General features: G+C 39.4%; 1 protein-coding gene across 3 annotated transcripts in view; it reads right to left on the bottom strand.

Annotated features, from left to right (window-relative positions):
* uacab (uveal autoantigen with coiled-coil domains and ankyrin repeats b) overlaps positions 1-19,008 on the bottom strand; it is a 39,047-nt gene extending 20,039 nt beyond the window's left edge. For 2 of the 3 annotated variants that reach the window (XM_063881851.1, XM_063881853.1), the window contains exons 1-2: positions 18,822-19,008; positions 392-522 (exon numbers count right to left, since the gene is read on the bottom strand). In XM_063881851.1, the coding sequence (XP_063737921.1) occupies positions 392-522; positions 18,822-18,869 (179 nt within the window). In that variant the 5' untranslated portion in view covers positions 18,870-19,008. Of the gene's footprint in view, positions 1-391; positions 523-1,193; positions 1,832-18,821 lie in introns of those variants that run through there. The other variant, XM_063881852.1, reaches the window with a different exon arrangement.
* Positions 19,009-22,034: the final 3,026 nt, after the last annotated feature.

The following is a 22,034-nucleotide window of genomic DNA, read 5'->3' as shown; positions in this document are numbered from 1 at the left end:
AGACACATAATAATATGTATCTGCAATGCCTTCCAGATGCAGAGCAGCTGGGTGAAGGTTTAAGTCTGAAATGTGCATGGGGGTCTGTTTAGCCAAGGGACATTTTGGGTCATGCAGGGTGAGGCAAGAGGGAAAACTGTTTATGCGTAAGAGATTCTGAAGAAATGTCCATCTAAGGATGCTTTATCTGAGTAACAGTGGTGGGAATGTGCTCAAGGGAGACCAGAACAATGTTTGGAATTGTTGACATTCAGCATTTTTATATTGTGATATATAAAAAAATGCATGGTTAGTAACAATCAAGATCATGTACGTATTCACTGAACATGAATGTGCTTATGTATGTTTTTATACTCTATATGTGTGTTTGTGTGTGTCCGTGTCTACTCACGCTGAGCGTCCTTCCACGTCGAGCTTGGTTGGGATGATGCCCTTCTTGCTGAGAACAGCAGCCACCTTGTCCACCTCTCTGCGCTCCACAGCCTTCATCAGCCGGTCATCATACTTGTTCCAGTCTGTGTTCTGACAATGAGGACAGTGAACGATCAGACACACAGTATGTTAAACAGTATTTATCAAATCAAACTGTTGAACAATTATTTGTCCAAATACCTGCTTAATTTAACAGAAGAAAGCAATAACTATAATTTGGTTCCCAGTTATTTTGGCTTACTTATAAATGCAACATATGTTTAGGAAGTCTATTTGTGACTTAAAGACAACAGACATACCAGTAATGTAATTTGTCCTTTTGTAGTACAATAATAGACCCAACGTAATGCAGAATAAGCCAAGAATGTGCTGTGCTGCAGTTTCAATACACCCCCCCTCCTCCTGAGTGATGGCTGCAAAGCATGGGAACAGAGTACTTTTAGGGCTTCTGGGAGGCACACTTTAAGTGGGGACTGTTAAATTGGAAGTCCAAATGAACAGAAAAACAAGCACACATTTTAAACCTTACTGACAATCAGTTTGTATGTCCATAGCACCAATGTACACATAGACAATAAGAACATAATTTAATCAAACATATACCTTCATGACAGCACTCAATATTCTGTATACAAGTACTGTTTTGTTATAGCAAAACATTTATGTAAATCAATTTGTAGACAAAGCATGAAAACAGATTGAAGAGTAACAATAAAAATAGATCATGGTGACAAACTTAAACGCTGACAGTGGATACCTACAAAGTGCATGGAGGTGCATTTCAGCCAGCGGCTCATCTTGGGTGAGTGGAGCTGGTCCTTGCACCGTGCTACTGAAAAGGTCGCCACTGTTGCGGTTAACAAAAGCAAAAATAGAGAGAAAAAAGTGTATAAAAAATCCCTTCAGTCTCTCAGTGCACTCAACCAGTGAGTGCACCAAAAAAGAAAGAGAAGACAGAAGGGTGACAGTCTCTACTGCTATGGAGGCTCAACCTCTGGAGTTTCCCTCAGCTGAGGAAGAAAAGTTCATTTGGCAGGATTCTCTAAGCATTCCTGTGTTCCTCACAGGCTCAGCCTGAGAGTTCATCACTGCACAGCAGTGTGGTTGATGGTTAAAGGGAGGAGAAAGAGGAGTAAGAGGAGGAAGGAATGGAGGTGGAGAAGCAGTAGGGCCAGCCCTGCCAGCCCTGGGACCTGCCCTGGCCGGCAACTGCAACTCCTCCTCAGGGGGGGAAATCAGCTCAGCCTGGCTACCTCTTGCCTCCCCCAAGTGCCTCCCCCTCTATTCTCGCCTTTATCCTCAAACCTTCGGATCAACTCTTCTTTTGTTTTGGCAAGTCTTCCTCTTCTTCTCTGGATTGTTCTCTATGTCTAAAGCTGCAACCTACTTGCTTTAAAGTACTTCTGTAACTGAACAACGTCTCCCTTGCTCTCCTGTGTCAGTGGTCTCCAGCGTCTTCACCCACCAAATGGCAAATCAGTCAGGCTCACTGGGGTAAATATGTAAGCTCTCGCAGGTTTAAAATATCACCCCCTCCCCAGTAAACAGCGGTGGTGCAGACAGCCCTGCAGACTGGTTACCTCTTTATTTTTTGACCCTCCAACCTTTATGTAGTGACTGATAGGAAGACAGGGGCTAAGAATACATTCTGGACATGCCTGCACCGTGAGTAATGGCTTTAGTGTCTATCACCACAGCCAGCATGAAACAAGGCCAGCCAAAAAGACCTTGCTTACATTGCCACCCCCCACTGAGCACCCAGCTTGCCTCCATCTGAAAATACTAATGTCAGAGTGGGATTATGGTTTGCACATTTGAAGTGATCCTGGCAGTGACCCTCACAGGACTCCACAAGGGCCAAGTGCTGCTGTTAACCCATCCATCTAAAGAGGGTGGTGTGGCTCCAAAGCCCCCTGATCCTAGCTGCACAGGAGCAAGGCTAGATGTCAGACTTTTTACAACCAGCTGTCTGCATCCCAACCAAAAACTACAAGTGTTCGGTCTCTTCATATACGCTAATACCCACACACACTTTAATAGCACAACCCTTTACTTTTTTAGATAAACATCCCAGAAACCAACAGGTACAGATACAGCAAGGACCGGGTTATTTTACCCACTGCATCAGCTCCCTGTAGCCTCGTGTTACTGTCTGCTGCCAGACTGGCGTTAACAGAGTGGCACTGATATCCACAAACATGCAGAAAGACCTTCTCCGCATGACATGTCATATGAAGAAGTAGGTGTCAACTTACGAAAGCTGCTCGCCCTAGCATAGAGACAAAGGCGCCAAAATGGCACCTAGCCACGCAGCATCGGTCACGTAAATATCTCACATGGGTGTGTTGGTGTGTACGTGTGCCTATTTGTTTGGGAATGTAGTTAGCAGGCAAGAGTAGCCACTGCAGTAGGGACTCCCATATTGACACAATCAGACATACCTATAAGCTTTAAGGCTTGATGTTTGGTGCCTTTGGTCATAGCTATCATGCTCAATTTCTTTTTACGCAGAGCAGTTAAATTACCTAAACTTAAATCACGTAACTGCAGCCTTTAAGAGCAGGAAAGATGATGACGAGAACACATGACAGTATTTAGTTTCATATCATGACGTAAATGTATCTCCCTGCTTGACTTTCATATGCTGGAGTAATGCCAAGAAATGTAAGCACATGAATATGTGTAAAGTTTATTTTAGGTGACAGACTTCAACAACATTTGATCTAAAGTGTGTGGGGCTGAAAAAGCATGTATTGAAAGACAGATTTTGCAAAATATGAACATTGTTTTTTTAAGTCACCTAAACATTTAAAGCTTTTGTTTTTGCAGTGATGGTATAATATCAGTGTATTACCACCTTCCCGTGTGCTAACAACTGAGATGTTCAGCAGCAGGAAATGACCATACTTCAGTCGGTTTGTGCTAATATTTTCTAATTTGCACCAAACAGAAAGTACAGGGGAGGCTGATGAGAATGTAATGTCCCTCTGGGAAGCATATATTTCTGGAACAAATTTGGGAAAGGTAGAGATATTGTGGTCTTTTCCAAGGATGTGAACCAAACATCCAATTAACCTTGCCATCCGTGGAGCCACACCGGTAGAGACGCTTCAAAAAATGAGAGGGGCTGTTATATGCAGAGAGGTAAAATGGGAAATCTAATACGCTGCATTTGTTCACAAATGAAGGTAATCATTTGAAAACAGGATGTCCTGGAATATTAGCTTCCTCTGAGTAAATGGGATGATAACCTGTTGATGTCGATGCAGATCAGTCGTCCCTTGCTGCGTGCAACCGAAACAAACATATTACCCAAAGCATCTATTTAAACACGGTGACCTTCTGGACAAAACATCACAAGACACTGGATGAGCCAGTTTAGACTTCTACCTGTCCACACAGATTATTTTGGGTGTCAGATAGACTGTTGTCCTCCTCCTCCATCACTGTCTGCAAACTGTAACTCTTTCCAACACCTCGGTTTCCTGCCTCCCTCAGACCCCCGCCAGACTAAAGGCCCTCTAATGTCCTCACAGATGAAATCATCAGCAGGAAATATCAAACTGGTCATCTGAACAGCCCAGAGCAAAGCCAAAACATAAAGCTGTATGCCAATATGTCAAGTAGTAGTGGTGTCCAGTGCCAAACTACTAATGTAGTTTCATAAGGTTATGGTTATGAGGATGTTCATGATCGTAGGAGACATCTGCAAAGAGACGTTATGTCATGAAATTAAGTCATTTGACATTTGCGGCGAGGGAGATAGGCATCGAGAAGTACAGACCATTTACAGTACTTATTTTTACAAAAAGTACTTTACATTATGGATCAAACCTACATTGCTCATATTGTATTATGTTCATATTGGCCAATGAGGAGGATAACCAAGTCCTTGTTTTGTAAAAAGAACAATAACAAGTTAATCCAAAGATAGGGTGAGTCTTTCAAATGTAAAGTTTTTAGCACCACCTATCTGTGATTTGACCACACAATTCCCAGCAGATGAGTAAGAAACACTCTCTGTGGAAAAGCAAAGACGGAAATTCATAATACAACGTTTTTTGACAATACCTTCCTAATAAACAATACCTCGTTAATTAAAAAAAGTCATGAATGTAGACACATTCCCGTATCTAATACATTTTACTCATGCTTGAGAGAGATCATTTCATGGCCAGAATTGAAGAGAAATGATTACAGCGTTCAATAATGCTTACATTGTGCATACAGGTGTAGGATTGTTGTCAGGCAGGCTTTGCAGCTCTGGATACTTTAATGCCTATTTTGGAGTGATGATGCACACTATAAACTGCTTAATTTGGATTCTCAAAACTACGAATGACACAATATACCTTTACTATCAAATATAACTATATTTTGCCCATTTGTATTAAAATGCTATGTAGCTCAGCATAACATGCATACCATGTGAGAGCTGTTTTACTGCGCGGCTACATCTGTTTGGCTGTTTTACACATTGTTACAGCTGAGCTCTGTAAAGATGTACAAAGGTACTGTACCCAACCTCTGCATGCTACAATGATGATATTTTCCATGTCCAGTCTTCATCTAACATTGATGTAAGATTTGCTTTAAACGAAAAGCAAAAATATAGTTGAGGCTGATGGGATTGTCAATACTTTTGCAGTATTTGGTCAAAGAAGTGTTGAACAAACCTGATGGTGGCGCTACTTCATCCTGAGTGGGGCTTGAATGCCTCCACCAAATAAGCAATAAACAGTTTACCAGAATACTTATGTTAACTTATGATGTACTGTCTGTTTATTTGATCATCAGTATTCAGTGAACCAAACTTACCAATACCACACAATGCACTTAACTAAAACCAGTTCAAACAGACTACGGATGAGAAAATGAAAACAAACCGTACCACTTTCCCATACTAAGCACAAAGTTTTCACTCCTAGTTTATGAACAGGACCAAACACAACACTAATCACCTGTTTGTATACTATGTACATCTCTCAGTTGTGCAATAAACCCTGGAAGTGAAAAGCCTAAACTCTGGTAGCATCACTGTTAAAGACAAGAGAGCTCAAATATCAGAAACTGTACAACGTCTGTAAAAAGTACACAGCTGTCACCAAAGAATGGAATAAAATGACAAACAATGCAGGAACAAACAATGCTGGTCAAAGCAGTTATCCATTAAGAAACAAGTTTGTCTTGTCCTGTGAGTGAGTGCCCTTAAAACACATACTGTATCTCTGCCTGTAGTGGACCAAAGTTATGAAACATAGGATTTTTAAGGACACGGTGTTCTCTCTCCGAGTCTCATGCAACCCTCTCACATAGACAAGGTTTTTCTGGGACTGCATAGCACTTTAACACCTACAGTCCCCAACCACCTCAATACACACCCCTTTCTAATGTGTGGCGATAGACCGGTGCAGGAAGTGGTGAAATTGTGCAACTGTCTGGGCATGTAGAGTGAAAGTGACACTCTAAAAAGGAGTGAAGGAGGACAGAAGGAGAAAGAATATATGTAGTAAAAGAACAAGTAATGAGGTGAGAAAGTGACACAGTCTGTTGTTATGGGACAGGTAAATTGATACTTCAGAGTGAAAACCCTTCTTTGATCGGGCCAATCCCCCACTGATGATTCAGGCCAAGTGTCAAAAGTAATGAGGGGCTCTGATTTGGTATGCACATGAGGCACTGACTGCATTTCTGGGTAGCTTCTAAACACAGGAGCCCTCTTGCTGCAGTGTGGACTGCATGCAGGAAGACGGACAGACAGACACGCCCTCTGGTGGTGCACACACACGCTACAGGTCCAAATCAACCTGGACTGCTTGGATCCAGGGAGACAAAGGAAAGGGTGCATCCTCTCCAGCGTTATGTGCTATGTCAGTCACATTTACTGTGTAAAGAGGGGGGGGGGGGGGGGGGAGAGTAAACTCTGCAGCAAACAAAAGCCATTTTGAAAGCAGGAAAAGCAACATGTTATTTTACTAGATTAAAACGGATAGAGCAGCTGTTTTGTTACTCTCCTCCTATTGATGTTGTCTAAAGATATAGTTGGACTTTTTGTTGAAACATGTACCAACATGCTGGGTGATTACAGGTGCTTTGATACACAATTGTATAAAAATATGCAGCAGCAACTGTTGCATTTTCTCCCGTGTTTGCCATCAAGCTTCAATCAGAGAATACTATGCTAGATGATTTAGTAAGGTTATTTCTTAAAAAATAAAAAAAAGAGCAGGCTGCCCTCAGATACTGATAAAACCTGATAACAAATGTCTATTTTACAAGGCTTGAGCTTGGCCTTGAGTCGTTCAAAACACAATAAAACCTGTGTTATAAAGAAGAACACCGATACTTTCCTGATACACTATTCTGCTATCCTCACTTCTGTTTCACACACATTCAAAATGGAGTTGTTCCAGCCGCTGGGTCACACCATTTTAGATGACCTATGACCCAGAGGGCAAAGCTTTTCCTTGCTATTTCCTTCTACTTCCGACACCCACTGCCAGGAAGGGAGCTCAGCTTTCCAGTTGCCCAAACTCTGTGACCTTTGCCCCCTTCAAGTCCCCAGTGAAGGCAGTCTTCACATGATAATCAAATATAAAGACCATAATATAGTTTCTGATAGAGATTTCTAGGAAGACAATGGTGCCATTCATGGGAGAGATATGTCAAAGTACTCCAGTATCAGTTGATATCTAAAAAGTAGATATTTGTATCTGGACAAAATCTCTCTTAAAGTTGAACTTATAATTGATCCCAAATAGATTCGAAGGCTTTTACCGTAAAACTACTGTAACTTTAAGACTATTGAAGCTTGTTGAAGAATATTGTTACCTTTCTTTATATATGTTGTCTCTGCAGGAACAACCTTCAGAAGGAACACTTTGCAAGTGTTCTGATAAGATGGTTACAAGGTGCAATGCTGCTTTCTGAAGTCAGAAGCTAAGATATGCAGAGCAAACGTGTGCGTTTCATGGCAGTAAAATACACTTATCCATTCACATGCAGCTAGCCTGTAATGAAATGCTATATTTAAGCGAAATGCAAGACACAATAATACACACTGCCCGGCCAAAAAACAAGTCACACACTCTACTGTGTTGTTGGACTGCCTTTAGCTTTGATTACGGCACACATTCGCTGTGGCATCGTTTCCACAAGCTTCTGCAATGTCACAACATTTATTTTGGTCCAGAGTTGCATTAATTTTTTATCTTGTATTAATGACGGGAGATTCGGACCACTGCGCAAAGTCTTCTCCAGCACATCCCGAAGATTCTCAATCAGGGTTCAGGTCTGGACTCTGTGGTGGCCAATCCATGTGTGAAAATGATGTCTCATGCTCCCTGAACCACTCTTTCACAATTTGAGTCCGACGGATCCTGGCATTGTCATCTTGGAACATGCCCCTGTCATCAGGGGCAGTGTATATGTATATATAAAAACATTAAAATGCCGCTCATACTAAGAACCTAAAGAACCACCTAAATTGTAATTTACTCTGACATCTGCGTCTCCTGGGATGATTGTCATTCCACCAGTGTGTCCAGACCAAAATATATTGAATGATAGATGGGCAACATTCATGGGCAGAATGAAGTACTGTGGTGATCTATGCTATTCCTCTAACGCCAGAATCAGGTTACACGTACAGAAGGAATCTACTGTATAGTTCAGTTTAGAACAAATACATGCAAAACTAATGACAAACCTATCAGCTTTAGTTCGAATTTGTCTTAGCAAATGAGAACACGATGAAATAAAAAAGGGAACATGGTAAACATTAGACCTGCTGAACCACCGTATGTAAGCATTCTCACTGTGTGCATGTTAAGCTGATGCTGACATTAGCACTTAGCTCGAGGCATTTTTATAATAAAAATTAATTAATTCCAAACAATTAAGAAAATATCATTATGAAGGCACAAGTTCTGTAGCTTTGGTATAAGGTTAGAATAGCAATTTCCTGTAAAATACCACGGGCTTAACTGACAAGTTTGAATAGCCTCATTAAAGCAACAATGTCAGGAGGATTAAAAACGAGCATGGTTGAGGGCTGTGGCTATAGATGTCCGCTGGTATGGATGATATTATTGCAGCTGCTCTGAGGATATGGAGGTGGAAAAACAAGGGCAGACAGAGAGCCGTGGTTGGACTATGTAATTATTAACAATCAGGGATGTGACAATTGTGCTTTATTGTTAAAGTGGTTGAATCAAGTATTGTGAAGAGTGAAAGCTTATTTTTAAAATCTCACCTGAAGGCAAATGATGACGCAAAATGAGAGAAAACCACACAGGAGTCTTTTGTCTTACAGAGCCGTAATTGGTTAAATAGGGAGCTCTCTGGGCATGCTGGTACTTGGGCAGAAATACTGGTGTTGATGCTTGTCTGGCCAGCATTCACAAGTCATCACACACACAGGCAGGGCGAGGAATGTGACTGGAGGGTTGGTCAAATTGACTCAGTCTTTGTAAAAACATGCGCACACTAAAAAATATATTTCTCTGATGTCTTACCGAATTTATCAAACAATGGTTGCTCAATGCCATCATTTAACTTTCATTTGCTAAGTGGTTAGAATTCAATTTAGTCCGAGGTTATACCATTTCTATAACCACCTTACAGTACGCATTGCTGAGCATATTCCATTCAATCACGTTTTATGAAAAGACGTCTCATAAGAAAAACTATGAAAATAAATATTTATATAACACAATAAGAAAAATAAGGCGTAGAAAAATACATTTGAGCTGCCGTTTCCAATTCCTGGAAACAACTCCGGAATCCCATGGAGTAGGATAACGATCGGGTAGCTACAGAGCATGTATTGACTCGCCCCTCTGAGGAGTAAAATGCTACACCTATTCTTCTCCATGACCAAGCTCCGAGTAAGCATGTCTTCCCGGAAAAGTCTCATTACACATGTCAAAATGCCTTCAACACATGTGGACCTTTGGAATCACCCTCTTTCTAATCTGCTACAAAAACTTCCGTCGTCTCAGCCGCACTTTGTGTTTCTCATCAAAACTCAGTCAACAGGCACTAATTGGGTCCACCACATTTTTCTCACGCTGTCTTTCCTGCAGAGGGGGGACTGCGAAAAGTATCAAATGATTTAACCTACTATAAGTTTCTGATAAAGCAGATACACTGCAGAGTCAGAAAAAATACACACAGAGCACAGCGCGATGGGGCTTAGTCTGAGCCATTTCACAGCAGTTTGTCCCTCATCAGCAGAATCTTTGTGCTCCTGTTCCTAAATATGTGTGTGTGCGTGCGTGCGTGCGTGCGCGCTTGTGTGTGTGTGTGTGTGTGTGTGGGGGGGGGGGTGTCAGCTACAGCCCACCCAAAGTCAGTCAATAAGCTTAGCCCCCTCTCACATGACAACCTCTCCCAACATTTCTCCATCACTAGCTCGTCGTGGTTCATGTTACACATTCACAGTCCACCAACTGTATCTAGGCCCTATATAATTCACACATGACAAACAAACAAGACACAGTCAAACGCGCACACACACACACACACACACGCACACACTATAGCTCGTCTCCTATCAGCATGGGAACGCAGACGGGTGACACTGCTGAGATGACCTCATGGCCGCTCCTGCCCCCGTGGAGCCAGACATTAATCCTAAAAACACAGACCGTCACGCTACCACCTACTCTACAGACAACACAACGTCCAGCCTAAAAAAACTCCTGCTGATCCCGTCTGAGAGCCTCCTGCAGTAAATATAAGTACAATGTCTATGCAAACTAACACACTAGGAAATGCTATTCTACATGAAACCTGCACAACTAAGAAAGGAAACTGCTATTTTTTCTGAAAATAAAAACGGGAAGAATGGAGACTCCAGTTGGTCCTTTGTCCGAACAAGATGTCAACTCCTTCTACACACTTCCATGAAATGTGATATAGGGATTCTTGGACCCCTAATAGGGCTGACCCAAATGCTTCAAAGCGTCAACCGTTGCCATTGTTGCCAACGTACCAATCAGCATGGGGGGCTTAGTAGTAGACTTGAAGAATAGCCGCTTACAAAAAGCACCGCTAATTCTTTGGTAAATACGTTCAATTTCCTGTAAAACCTTCACAATAAAAGCCGTGTGTTATCTTGATATTTAAAGGATTTTGTTGTTAAAATCAGGAAATGCTGGGTTTCAACCCGATGTAAGTAAACAGATTCATAGACGACTGGTACTAAGAGTTTCCTTCAGATCCTATTAAAGTACTGAAAGCTGAACATAGACACTTTTAAAAGCATCTTTCTCTCTGTTACCTTGCACTATAAATTGAACTGTTCATTATTATTCTTAGAAGGACAGTGTTGATTAAAAAGAAAAAGGCCAATTTGTGTGACAGCATTTTGTTAACTTTGCAACCCAAAGTAATAAGATCTCGATATTTCCAACCCCACTTCAAGGCTACTTCATTCATTTCCCGGCAGCTTGACAAGAACAGAAAGCGCCCTCGCCGGAGCCTGTTGCAGAAATCACGCTATCCAATTCCCTACGATACTGCTTCGACAAGCATCCGTAGTCAGCCTTTACAATGATTCCTGGGCAGTCGGGCAAGTGCTTGCTATCCCTTTTTTTAGCATTATATACCTGCCTTTTCGTGCCTAAGTTGTTTGATGCCTGCAACCCATGGCAACAAAAGGCAGAGATGTCTACTGAACTCTTTTGACAACCAGCTGCTTACATGACAGTTGACAGAGATGTATTTCTTTAAAAAGATGCCGCGAGTCCATGTCCAGCGACCTCAGGGTTTTAATGACAAAGTCGAGTCCATTTGAGTCATCGTGAGTCTGAATGCATGAGTCCAAGTCCGAGTTCAAGTCATTAATGCTCAAGTCCAAGTCAAGTCACGAGTCTCTAAATTTAGCTCATGAGTCGAACTCGAGTCAGAGTCCCGGACTCCAGTACTACAACACTGGAATTAATGGGAACAAATGAAGTCATACCAAAACAACATCACTTATCTACCAGCTCATTTGTAAGCCAACGGTTTCTTTAAACGTATAGTTTTTACTTTATAAACTTTGATGAAGTGACTGCTGCCATTTGATTTAATGCAATTCATAAATGTATATGAACCCACAGATTAAACCGCTCTTTCTTCAAGATAAAATAAATTGATTCTATACAGTAGCTCATAAAACGGTAGGAAAATGTAAATGGATACATTTATCTTGGTTATGTTCTTCCAAAAAAGTATAAGGAATCTTTGCCATGAAGTAAGAGACAAAGCAATCTTATAATATTACATTTAACTGTCGTTGATGAATAGAAAAACGTGTTTCAGAGACACAATGAGGTACAGGACGATCCCTTGAAGCCATGAGTGTGACAGCATTCTTTCCCTCCATTGTATAGCTAAACATCTTCCTGACAGTGCAGCAAGAAGACCAGGAATTGAGTCTGACAGCGATTGTCAGACGAAGAGTTGAAATGGTCTTGTAATCTGTCCGAGGTTTAACTCAAATTAAACGTTTAGTCTAAACCAACTCAAGGCCAAAAAGCAGACAAAACACATACTTTGAAAATCAGGGAGGAAAAGAGGATTTTCTTAATCCCAAGCCTCCTTAACCCCACCAGCAGAGGGGTAGGTATGCCTGCTGGGGTCTCCGAGTTGAAACCTTAACTTGCTGAAGGAGGCTTCTGCTTGATAACGTTAAGTGTGTCCGCAGGGCTTTAAACCAAGCTCAGCAGCTTCTGAAAGATCCTTTAGGGGTTCACGAGGCTGCAAGTTCCCACACTGTTTGTTTTGATATTAAATCAACAAACTTCTCATCTTTCTGTAACAATGCAGTTGTAATGAATTCTGATTCTACTTTGGCAGACCTTTACTCTGGAGGCCATTTCTCTCTGGATGGGAAAGGAGCTGTAAATGTCCCAGATAGAACACACTGTCACAGACATGTTTCAATAAACAAGTGAAATCCTCAACTTCAAAATATCTCACCAAGACGAAAGCACGTTTCTGACTCTGCATCACAGACACCAACTTGCTGATAAAACTCACTGCATCCTTTACTACACTGCTCTCCTTTTTCCAACAGGCTTTAGAGGAGACTGGAGCAGTTAAAATTGCAGTAAAGAGCATTACTGTATGCTCCAGAGAGCCGCAGGCGATCACAAGCTTTAAAAGCCTCAGCAGGCGATAGCACAGAGGTGCGAGATGGACACAAATAACATTTTGTTTTTTATAAAAGCTTCCGTTCTAAAAAGGCAAACAGTTGGGGTTTGATTTCTGTTTTCTGATTTTTTACAATTGTTATTTGCTCATTAATAATAGAGTCCTGGAAACCAATGGTGTGAATACTTACATTACATTACATTATTGTAGTTAGCAAAAACCAAAAGAAAATGTATTAATAACTGATTAAAAATAAAAGAAAGAAAACATGAATCTAATACAAAGGTATCAAAGTTGCTAAACTCCGTATTGCATGCTTACAATATGAATATTGTAAGCACTAGATTTATGCTTTAATTAGTAATAATTAATGGGTTTTATTGCAAGTCGGGAAAGCACTACGCCAATGCAGAAGTGAGTGTGTGTGTGTGTGTGTGTGTGTGTGTGTGTGTGTGTGTGTGTGTGTGTGTGTGTGTGTGTGTGTGCGCTCATATGAAGTTAAAAATGAAAGCTTAACGTTTAGCGTTTAAAACAAGCTACCTCCAGTGTTTATTTAAAAAAAACTTTTTGGGTCAAATTAAACATCTTTCTTATGAATTCCGACTTTTTATCGATTTAAAATGATTTAAAAACCTTGTGTTAATGTCATCAAAAAAAGGTTTTTCAAAAGTTAGCTTGCATGATAATAATGTCATATTTCCAGTCACGTATTCAACATCAGAGAGACTGTAAGACAGCAAATGTTGAGCATATCTGAATAGTGTCAGCAATGCCATAATCTTATAATCAAGCAACAGCTAAAGCAGCAGATAGTGCTCCCTGCTTGGATCATGCCCCTTTCTCCCAGCTTCATCTACACCCTGCTTAGGTTTCAACTTCCCAACAATACAGTTACCGTCATCTGGCTCTTCTATCTCACTGCGCTCATTAAATACTCCCGTAACACCCATTCAAGGGCGACGGAGGCACTCGCATATCCTTCTTAGGATACAGAATAAAAAGGTGTCGAACACAAAGAAGCAGGGAAAAGTACAGGAATAAAGAAACTCCCCAAGAAAGGTGAATGATACACCCCCTATAGCCTAACATACATTGGCTGTTTAATGAGAGTGTGAGCATCAGCCTCATCAACTTTATTTCTGATAGAGATTTTAATAGCAACATCCCTGCTGCCTTTAGAGCTGTGAGTCTGCTTTAGAAATGTTTCAGGACAAGACCATCTCAAGTACTCGAATGGATGCATTATCCTTGATGAGCTTTTTATTATACTCTGCTGGGTCTGCCTGCAGAAAGCTTGAGTGTTTAATCCATCACTGATGAGGGCTTTTGATCAGTTTTGATGATCAGCCTCCTTCTGCTGTTGAAATTGTGTACAACAGAGAAAATTATGTTTTGCAAACGAACAAGCCTGAATTTCTCTTAGAAAAAGTTTAGTAAATGAATCTGGCTGCCATAGATTCAAATTACATCATTTCCGAGGTATAAAAGAAACCAAAAAGGACTTGGTTTTGTACGATTAACCATCTGAAACACTTATATATTCAATTTACATTTAAGAGAGATAGAAAAACAGCATTTCCTCACATTCTAGAAGCTGCCATCTGAAAAGGCTGACATCATTGCTTACAAGATATTTAAATGATTAATTGATTATTTAATAATAATAATCAATTGACTAATGAATAAAGTCATAGAGTCATAATTTCAACTCTAATCCTCATAGGAAATACAACAGGGACAATTTAATATTAAGGAGACACTTATAGCTCAATATAGGAATATTTTTCATTAGCTGTTCCGTTTTTCTGGTTGGTACAACAACTCTTAGTGGGACAATACACACGGCGAGAAATCACTCCAAACAGTCCATCAAGAATCTGGTGAAATCATCTCAGTGACAATAATCCCTTTCTCTTAGTGTGCCTTCAGATCTTTATTGAAAAGCGCCATAAAAACCTTTTTGGCACCATAGGGAACGGTGCACCATTAAAGGACTTTCGTTTTTCAGCATTTATAGTCCCATGACACACAACAAACACAAATATTCAAGTGAGTAAGGAACTACTTTCCTCTCTCTGAGCTCAAACCCTAACAATTACCATTACATTCCCAACAACTTTCCAAACCAGCACAAACAGTCCTCAGGGCTCAATAGATTTTAATACCTGATATTGAACCAAATGCTACAGTTAAGAAGTCTAGTGTTGGCATTTTGGCAAAGGAGAATGAAGCGGTACCAAAAATTGTATAATAACAAATAAATCCTATGTACTTCAAAACACCTTTAATAACGTATGAATATTTTTTAGTTAGAAAGTTAACCGGGTCAAAATTCCCTCTCATATATCTATTTTATATTGCTGTGACAACATGTTGTTGAAGCACATGTAGTTATTCACCTGAAATTAAAGAATGCATATGAAGTCGTTGTTGGTCTCGAGACATGGCAATACTTTAGAAAAATCACTGACGTTGTGTATTCAACATTTTGGCAAAGACTTTGTACCCAAGGAACTGTTGTTGTGTCAGAAGTGTTTGTGCATGGGCAAAATATGAAGCATAACCAACCCTTTTTAACTGCATCAGGTCTCTTTATACTGTATATGGAGGCAACACCTTATTTTCCTTCTTATTCTTATCAAAAAGAGGACACACACACAGCAAATCAATAGTGCAGTGCACAGGGAATGAAAGCTGAACACCTCATGACAGAACTGCTTGTTCATGTTCCAGCGAGCAGAATGCTAATAAAGCTCTTGAGAATTGAATCTTTGAAGGTCTAAAATGACATAACACACGCCTTGAAAAGGCATAAACAGCTTTGTGTGGTCTTCTCTTTGTAGTCTTGCAAGGCTGGTTGATGAAACTGCCAGAGGAAGACCTTTCATGTGGGCAAAAGAAAAGATGTCTGACAGTAACACCTCCACTGTGTGCTGCAGCTGATGTGTCCTGTTATACTGTGTTTTGATGTGACACACAAATCATAGTGGAATGCCCCAACTGACAGCACAGATGTTTGCTGGGACAGTAGGCTGTAATTGGTGTGTGACCGTTCATACTAATCTCAAAACTAACCAGGAAATCCAGTTTCCCCTTTTACTCCTTAAGCCGTCCTGTCTGCTCCTGTGTCTGTCGGTACAACTCTGAGTAACCGCCAAGTTCTGCTGAAGCTGAAACATTTTCAACATATTTCTTTTGGAAAAAACTCGGCTTTGTGGCCAGCTCTGGTGTTCGGAGAGTCCAACTATATTCAAACATAATATTGTGATCCAGCCAATACTTAACTTGATATTTTATTTGTCTTTCTTATCTATTTGTTTTTATATTGATAAGGATCTATTATTCAATAGAATGATTATAAGTGTTGTATACTTTATTGCAAAATAATCTATGTCAAAACTTATTAAATAGTATTTGTGGTTAAACATAAATGCCATGTTTTTGTAATTTAAGAAACTAAGATTTGTTTCTTCTTTTTTTTCATATTGTTTTGTATATTTTTTGTATTGTTTTATGCTTCTTTAACATAAACATTTCCCAGTTTGGGATTAATAAAGTCATTCTTATCTTTTCTTATATCGGGTTCAAACTTGAGAGGGTCTGCTGTTGATCGAACAAAACAAGAGATTGGAAGATGTCACCTTAGGCCTGGGGAAACTGAGAATGACATGCAACTATTATAAAACAATCAACTGATTATGTGAATAAATAAACAGATTTAATAACAGACGAATTGATAACAGAGTTATTGAAGAATAGGATAGTTATTAGTTACAGCCTTAGACCCTATGTTTTCTTTGTGTGAGTGTATGGCTATTATACCTGTCGCTGCTTGTTATGAGGAGCCTTGTAATAGTTCACCCCTAACATAATAGTCTTCTACAAAAGAGAATAAAAGACAATGGAGCCCTGCCTGCAAACCAGAGCCAAAAATACACACCTCCCCCTGCCTTTCATCTACAGCTGGTTTGTGGAATATCTTCGAATTTAGTCAGAAAAAGCAGTCAATGGCATCGTAGTTAGCGACAATCAAAGCAGAAGTATTATCTCATGAGACAGAAAAGATAATAACAGGAGTGGAAGGTGACAGAATTCAGTTGTAGTTTGTTCAAATAAAGCAAGTTTCCTTTAAAAAAAATACCCCTTCGCCTCTCCCCCACGCATTATTTAGCTTAATTATTCACCACACCAGGAAAGAGTGAGATCAGTTCCAGAGCATTGGGTAACAATGAGGAAAGCATCTGAAGCATTTACAGTTGGATGTAAGGCTGTAATGTATTGCTTCCTTATATGATTGATCTGTTTTATGATCGTCAAAGATTCCTGGATGGAGCTCTGAAAGGGGGAGATGAACCACCCATTTAAGGAAACCTTTGCCTTTACTGTTGCAAATCAGATGCGTCTTGAAATACATTTCAAAAAGATTAGACTAAGTTTTATATGGCCATCGCATTTCCTTTGGTATCTGCCTGCAGAGAGAAATGTAGGGGGGGAATGTCATCATCCCTCAGACAGACCGGTGTAAATGTCATGTGTGTTTCGTCAACACAGCATACCTCCAGCTTTTCCTGAGGTGTTTTTAAAACAAATGGTACAGAAAATGCTGCGGGGCAAAAAAAAAAACAGGCTTTTTTTGTTTTGACTTGAATTCTGATTGGCTGCCTCGGACTGAAGGAGTGAGACAGCACGGATACAAAACCATTTCATTGCTGAAAAGGTTTTTTTTTCTCCCTTTTATAAAGGGCCAGATAGTTTACCACACACAGCTCCCCTGGCTGAGAGCCTTTCTCATGGTAATTGCGGGAGCTGGAAACAGAGTGCAGTGCCAAAACACCCACTGCACTGTCACAGTGCACAATTGTAGTGACAATGGTCCATAGGCAAAGTTCATAGGCTGTTGCTGGATTGGGAGGAATAAACAGACTTTAAGATGGCCTACTGTAGGTGGAAAGCATAGGCCTGATGGATATTAGACATTGTGCTGGTAGTTATACTGCATTGTTCATTCAATACTGTCCGGTACAAATGCATACAAAATCACTGACACATTCCTGAAGGGGCTTATAGTGTATCCACGGAGCCATGATGGCTTCCCACAACCAATTCTATAAAAATGTTACTTTTGTATGTATTATTTTAGGGAATCTCAATTTTGTGGTGGGATTACTGCAGTTCTTCTAAATTAGGAGGACATACATATTTGCCATTGTAGCAGGTAAAATATGCTGAAAGCAATGAACACTAAAACTCGGAAAGCAACAAATGATTATTTTCAGGTTGGAAAATAGTTAACAAGGTCCATGGTGATGTCTTTAAATATTCTATTTAATCAATATCAAACCCCAAACTATTCAGATTAATACTGTATAAAACAGAGATACTGAAATAGCATTTTCTGCCATTTTGCATAACTAAAATGCAAAACTGTCGTTTAAGTCAACTGTTGTGGTATTGTTGCTCATACTGAACTTCTTCTGTTGTACTACACGGAATCAGTTTCAGCTAGTTGTACACAGGGAACAAAATTAGCATATTTCGCAGTCAAATGTTGGTAAAATAGTGGCTTCTAGATTTGCATCCCTAACCAGCCAAAAAACAAGCATCGTCTACTGAGAGGCTGAATGCAACAATGTGAACATTCAGTAGCCATTTTCCCAGAGGAAGAAAAAAGTTATTCTTTGTCACCCTATATCCAGCAACTGCATTTAATTTTACGGAACCTTCATCCACAGAACACGCCTCACATCTGATGGTTTAGTCAAAACTTGAAACCGTCGCTGCCAGGGGTCTTAGGGTTGCTATACAAAAATGAAACCTCGGATTGAGTTTTCCCGATAATAACAAGCAGGAGAAAGGGCTCTCTGCTGCACTGATTTGAGGAGCGTTCCTCCTTGCTGCGAATTGCGAATAACAACAACAGTCAGCTGCTCTTGATTTAGGTCAGACGAAAGAAAAACAACTCTGAATCTGAAGGCACCACAGTATAAGCCAGTGCCAGGGCCACATCTACCACTAGCGCGGAGATGCAGGTGCCTAATATTGCTGTCGGTGTGTTTTCCATACACACCACCGTGGGAACATGACCGCAGATAGCGTGGTTGTTAAGGACACGGTTACAAATAATAAACCCCCTCCATCCTGGTGTCACTACACAACGCTTAGCTTTAGCATCGTGGATGAACGAATTCACTTGCAAGGGACCGGGATGTTAGCAAAACTTAGTAAAAAAAACCAAAACGACTTACAGTGATGGTAACTTCGTGCTTTTTCAATCGATACTTCAGGCTCTTCATCTTGCAAGGTGATGGTGGCAGATATTAAAAGTTTCCTTTGGTGGATAAATTCATAAATAGTAGAAAAACCTCCAAGAAAGTTCATGCAAAGTTAGTTTTATCCGTCTGCTCTTCCTCCCAGAGCGAGTTTCACCTGACGCCTAACCGCAAACTCTGCTTGCACTTTGACATGACAATCCCAGGAGCCAATCAGACTGCAGCATGCACCGATTTTGTGCTTCTGATCCAATTGGCGTTGCTGGAGGGTGGGACTTCCGTATAAAGTGTCGTTGGGAGAAGTTGGAGACATCCTGGGACAGAGCAGGACAAACCTGGAATGACGTCAGGCGTACCTGAAGAAAGCGAAACACCTGGACGAAGTACCTGTGAATCTATCAACCACTCACTAATTTTTATTTAAGGAACATATCTGAACTAAAACTTTTTACATAACTGTCCACTAACCTGGATCCTACCCCTCCAGGAAACAATGTTAACTACACAGTATGTCTGTAAAAACTTTAAAAACGGTTATAACACATGTCCGTTGAGTGTCACTTAGCTTACTCAGTGGTGGGAGACATTCATTGTCACCATAACCTATTGTAAGTAATAGTATTTCAAATCTTACTTAAAAAGAACAAAAGCATAGCATCAACATGCGTAGTACCAAAAGTAAAAGTCCTTCATATTTATGAAGGAGCAGACTTATACACTTTTACCAATTTGATTAGATAAACTCAATGGAATCTGTGCGTCCTATCTGCATTTTCTTACATGATATAAAGAGTTTTATCTATCTGCATCTAAATAGAAACACCTGATAAATCTATATACTTAACTGCACAAGCAGTATTGTAAGTAATCTGATGATAAGCCTCATTCATCTACATTGACTGCTTTAAAAAAAAAAAAAACATCTGCATATCAAATTATGTCAAAAGTGTTTTTGCTTCCTAAAAATATCAATGGACTATATATTGTTTTCATGAAACAGAAAAAATACAACAGTATATATTTGAAATAAAGTTAAGAGGAAGTATTATAAATAGTGAGACTATTGCTGTATTGCTGTTATACTGTACATAGATATAACACAGTGAGGATGAGATTTTACAGATAACACACTTCAACTATTCCCAGAACAGAAGATGTCACATCAGGCTTCAGAAAGAATGAACATATCTTTGTTTGGTTTAAGTTTATTTATTATATTACCTTTGGCAAACTTATGTCATACAAAATATAGAATAAATCAGCTGACATGTCTTAGTTGAGAATAGCTGATGTATTCAGTAATATATTGAGTTAAGACCAACATAAAAAATATCCTCATAGCTTCTTTTCATTTTCATATGAGTTTTATGCTTTATGCCCTGCTATGTAAATATAAATATAACAGTGAAACTGTGTCACCATCTGTATGACCTACAATGGAGTACATTACACCCACTTGAACTGTGAAGTACTGACAGATGCAGCTATTTTTCAGATTTCCACTTTTCTTTGCCTTCCTGTTCAGTGAAAACAATGAATCTTTGTGATTAACTGAAAGATGAATTGTTCCCTTTATAAGGAAACAATTCTCCTACTTGGTCTTGATAAACTATTTAGAAACCCTCTTGAATCAGCTGGAAAAGGCTTTATCACAAAGCTTAAAATAGGGTATAATTGTGTATTTTTCGACGTAGACGGTTGTCACAGATTGGACATTTCAATGTTGCTCAAACTACTAAAAATAAAGTAGTTAAATTAGGACAAACTCAAATATCCTCAGTAGTACAATGTAACATTAGTGCATGAGTAGTATTCATCTAAAAACATCCTATATAATAGACTGACCATTTAACTGCACACACTTTTGATATTTAGGTTAATTTAATGTAATTAATGTGTCTTTCATTGCTGTATGTCCATGACAACAGCGTTACCATGGAGACATCACTGCCATTACTGTTCCGTTGATGGCTGAAGACGTCTCTACTGCCAGGGTGCACACGAGTGGGAAGAATTCAGACCCTTTACCACAGTATAGAACGTATACCCATTGATGGAACATAGCTAAGTACAACTCATCTTCTGTACTTGGTTTTATTTTGAGGTACTTGTACTTTATTATAATATTTCCATTTAGTGGCGCTTTATACTTTGCACTTAATCTCAGAGGCAAATATTGTACTTTTTACTCCACTACATTTCTTCTGTGCTATTTGGTCACTTTGCTAAATCAGATAACACAGAATATAATTCACCAATAATTTGTAGTATTATAGATTTAGATCAAACTTTATTGACTCAAAATCTACCCAGCAATAAATAAAGTTGTTTAAATGAACTCAACCGTTACCAGCTGACACTTTATAAAAATACACTATGAAATGACCAATTTGCAAAATGACTTTACTTCATGTGTATTCTAATTGAGTTACTCTTGAATGAATGACTTTTAATTTATGTTTCCACTTTTAGCAGTTTCACTGAATTAATGTAACTTTCTTATAAAGGAATACAACTAAAGATTATTTCTCAGAGAGAATACTTACAGTATGTGTTAACAGAATATCCATCTACATATTTTGAACTCCGTCAGGGGTTATCTGTAACTCACTGTCAAAGTCCAAAAATAAACTCAAAACTATTTTTAGGATTTGCAACAGAATTCTGGAGTTTCCCCATTTTCAGTCTATTCTTTGTATCATACGCATGAAATAAAAATAAAGTTCAAAATACTGAGATTTGTCCTAATTACAGCCCCTTCATGTGGCACAGTGGTCACTTGTGCATAAACAAACAGATCTGTTGTTTTTGCAATATGAAACCATGAAAGTACCGTACAATGCCATGTTGAGCCTTACCTGCATTATTTGTAATGACACCAAATTAAGATATTACGAAGAAAAAAAATACAGTAAACAATGTTATATTGTGAAGAAACTTTTTTAACAAATTGATACAAATGCACAGAATACAAAAACATCAACTGCTGAGTGCTGACCGTGTTGTCCAGCAGTAAATTTCACCATATGTGACAAAGGGACACTAATAAATACATGCAAGGGTAACTATCTATCCTGTGAAATGCATAAAAACACTGAAGAGCTGCTTGTGGAAATAGTAACTTTTCGACAGAAAGAAATTTTTTTCTTGTGTCTTTTCAAAGAGGTGAGAGAAAAAAGGACAACGTGA

This window comes from Eleginops maclovinus, chromosome 4 (assembly GCF_036324505.1).
Source record: "Eleginops maclovinus isolate JMC-PN-2008 ecotype Puerto Natales chromosome 4, JC_Emac_rtc_rv5, whole genome shotgun sequence".
Taxonomy (NCBI): Eukaryota; Metazoa; Chordata; class Actinopteri; order Perciformes; family Eleginopidae; genus Eleginops; species Eleginops maclovinus.
Note: the sequence above shows the minus strand (reverse complement) of the source record. Positions and strands in the feature narration are given on the sequence as shown.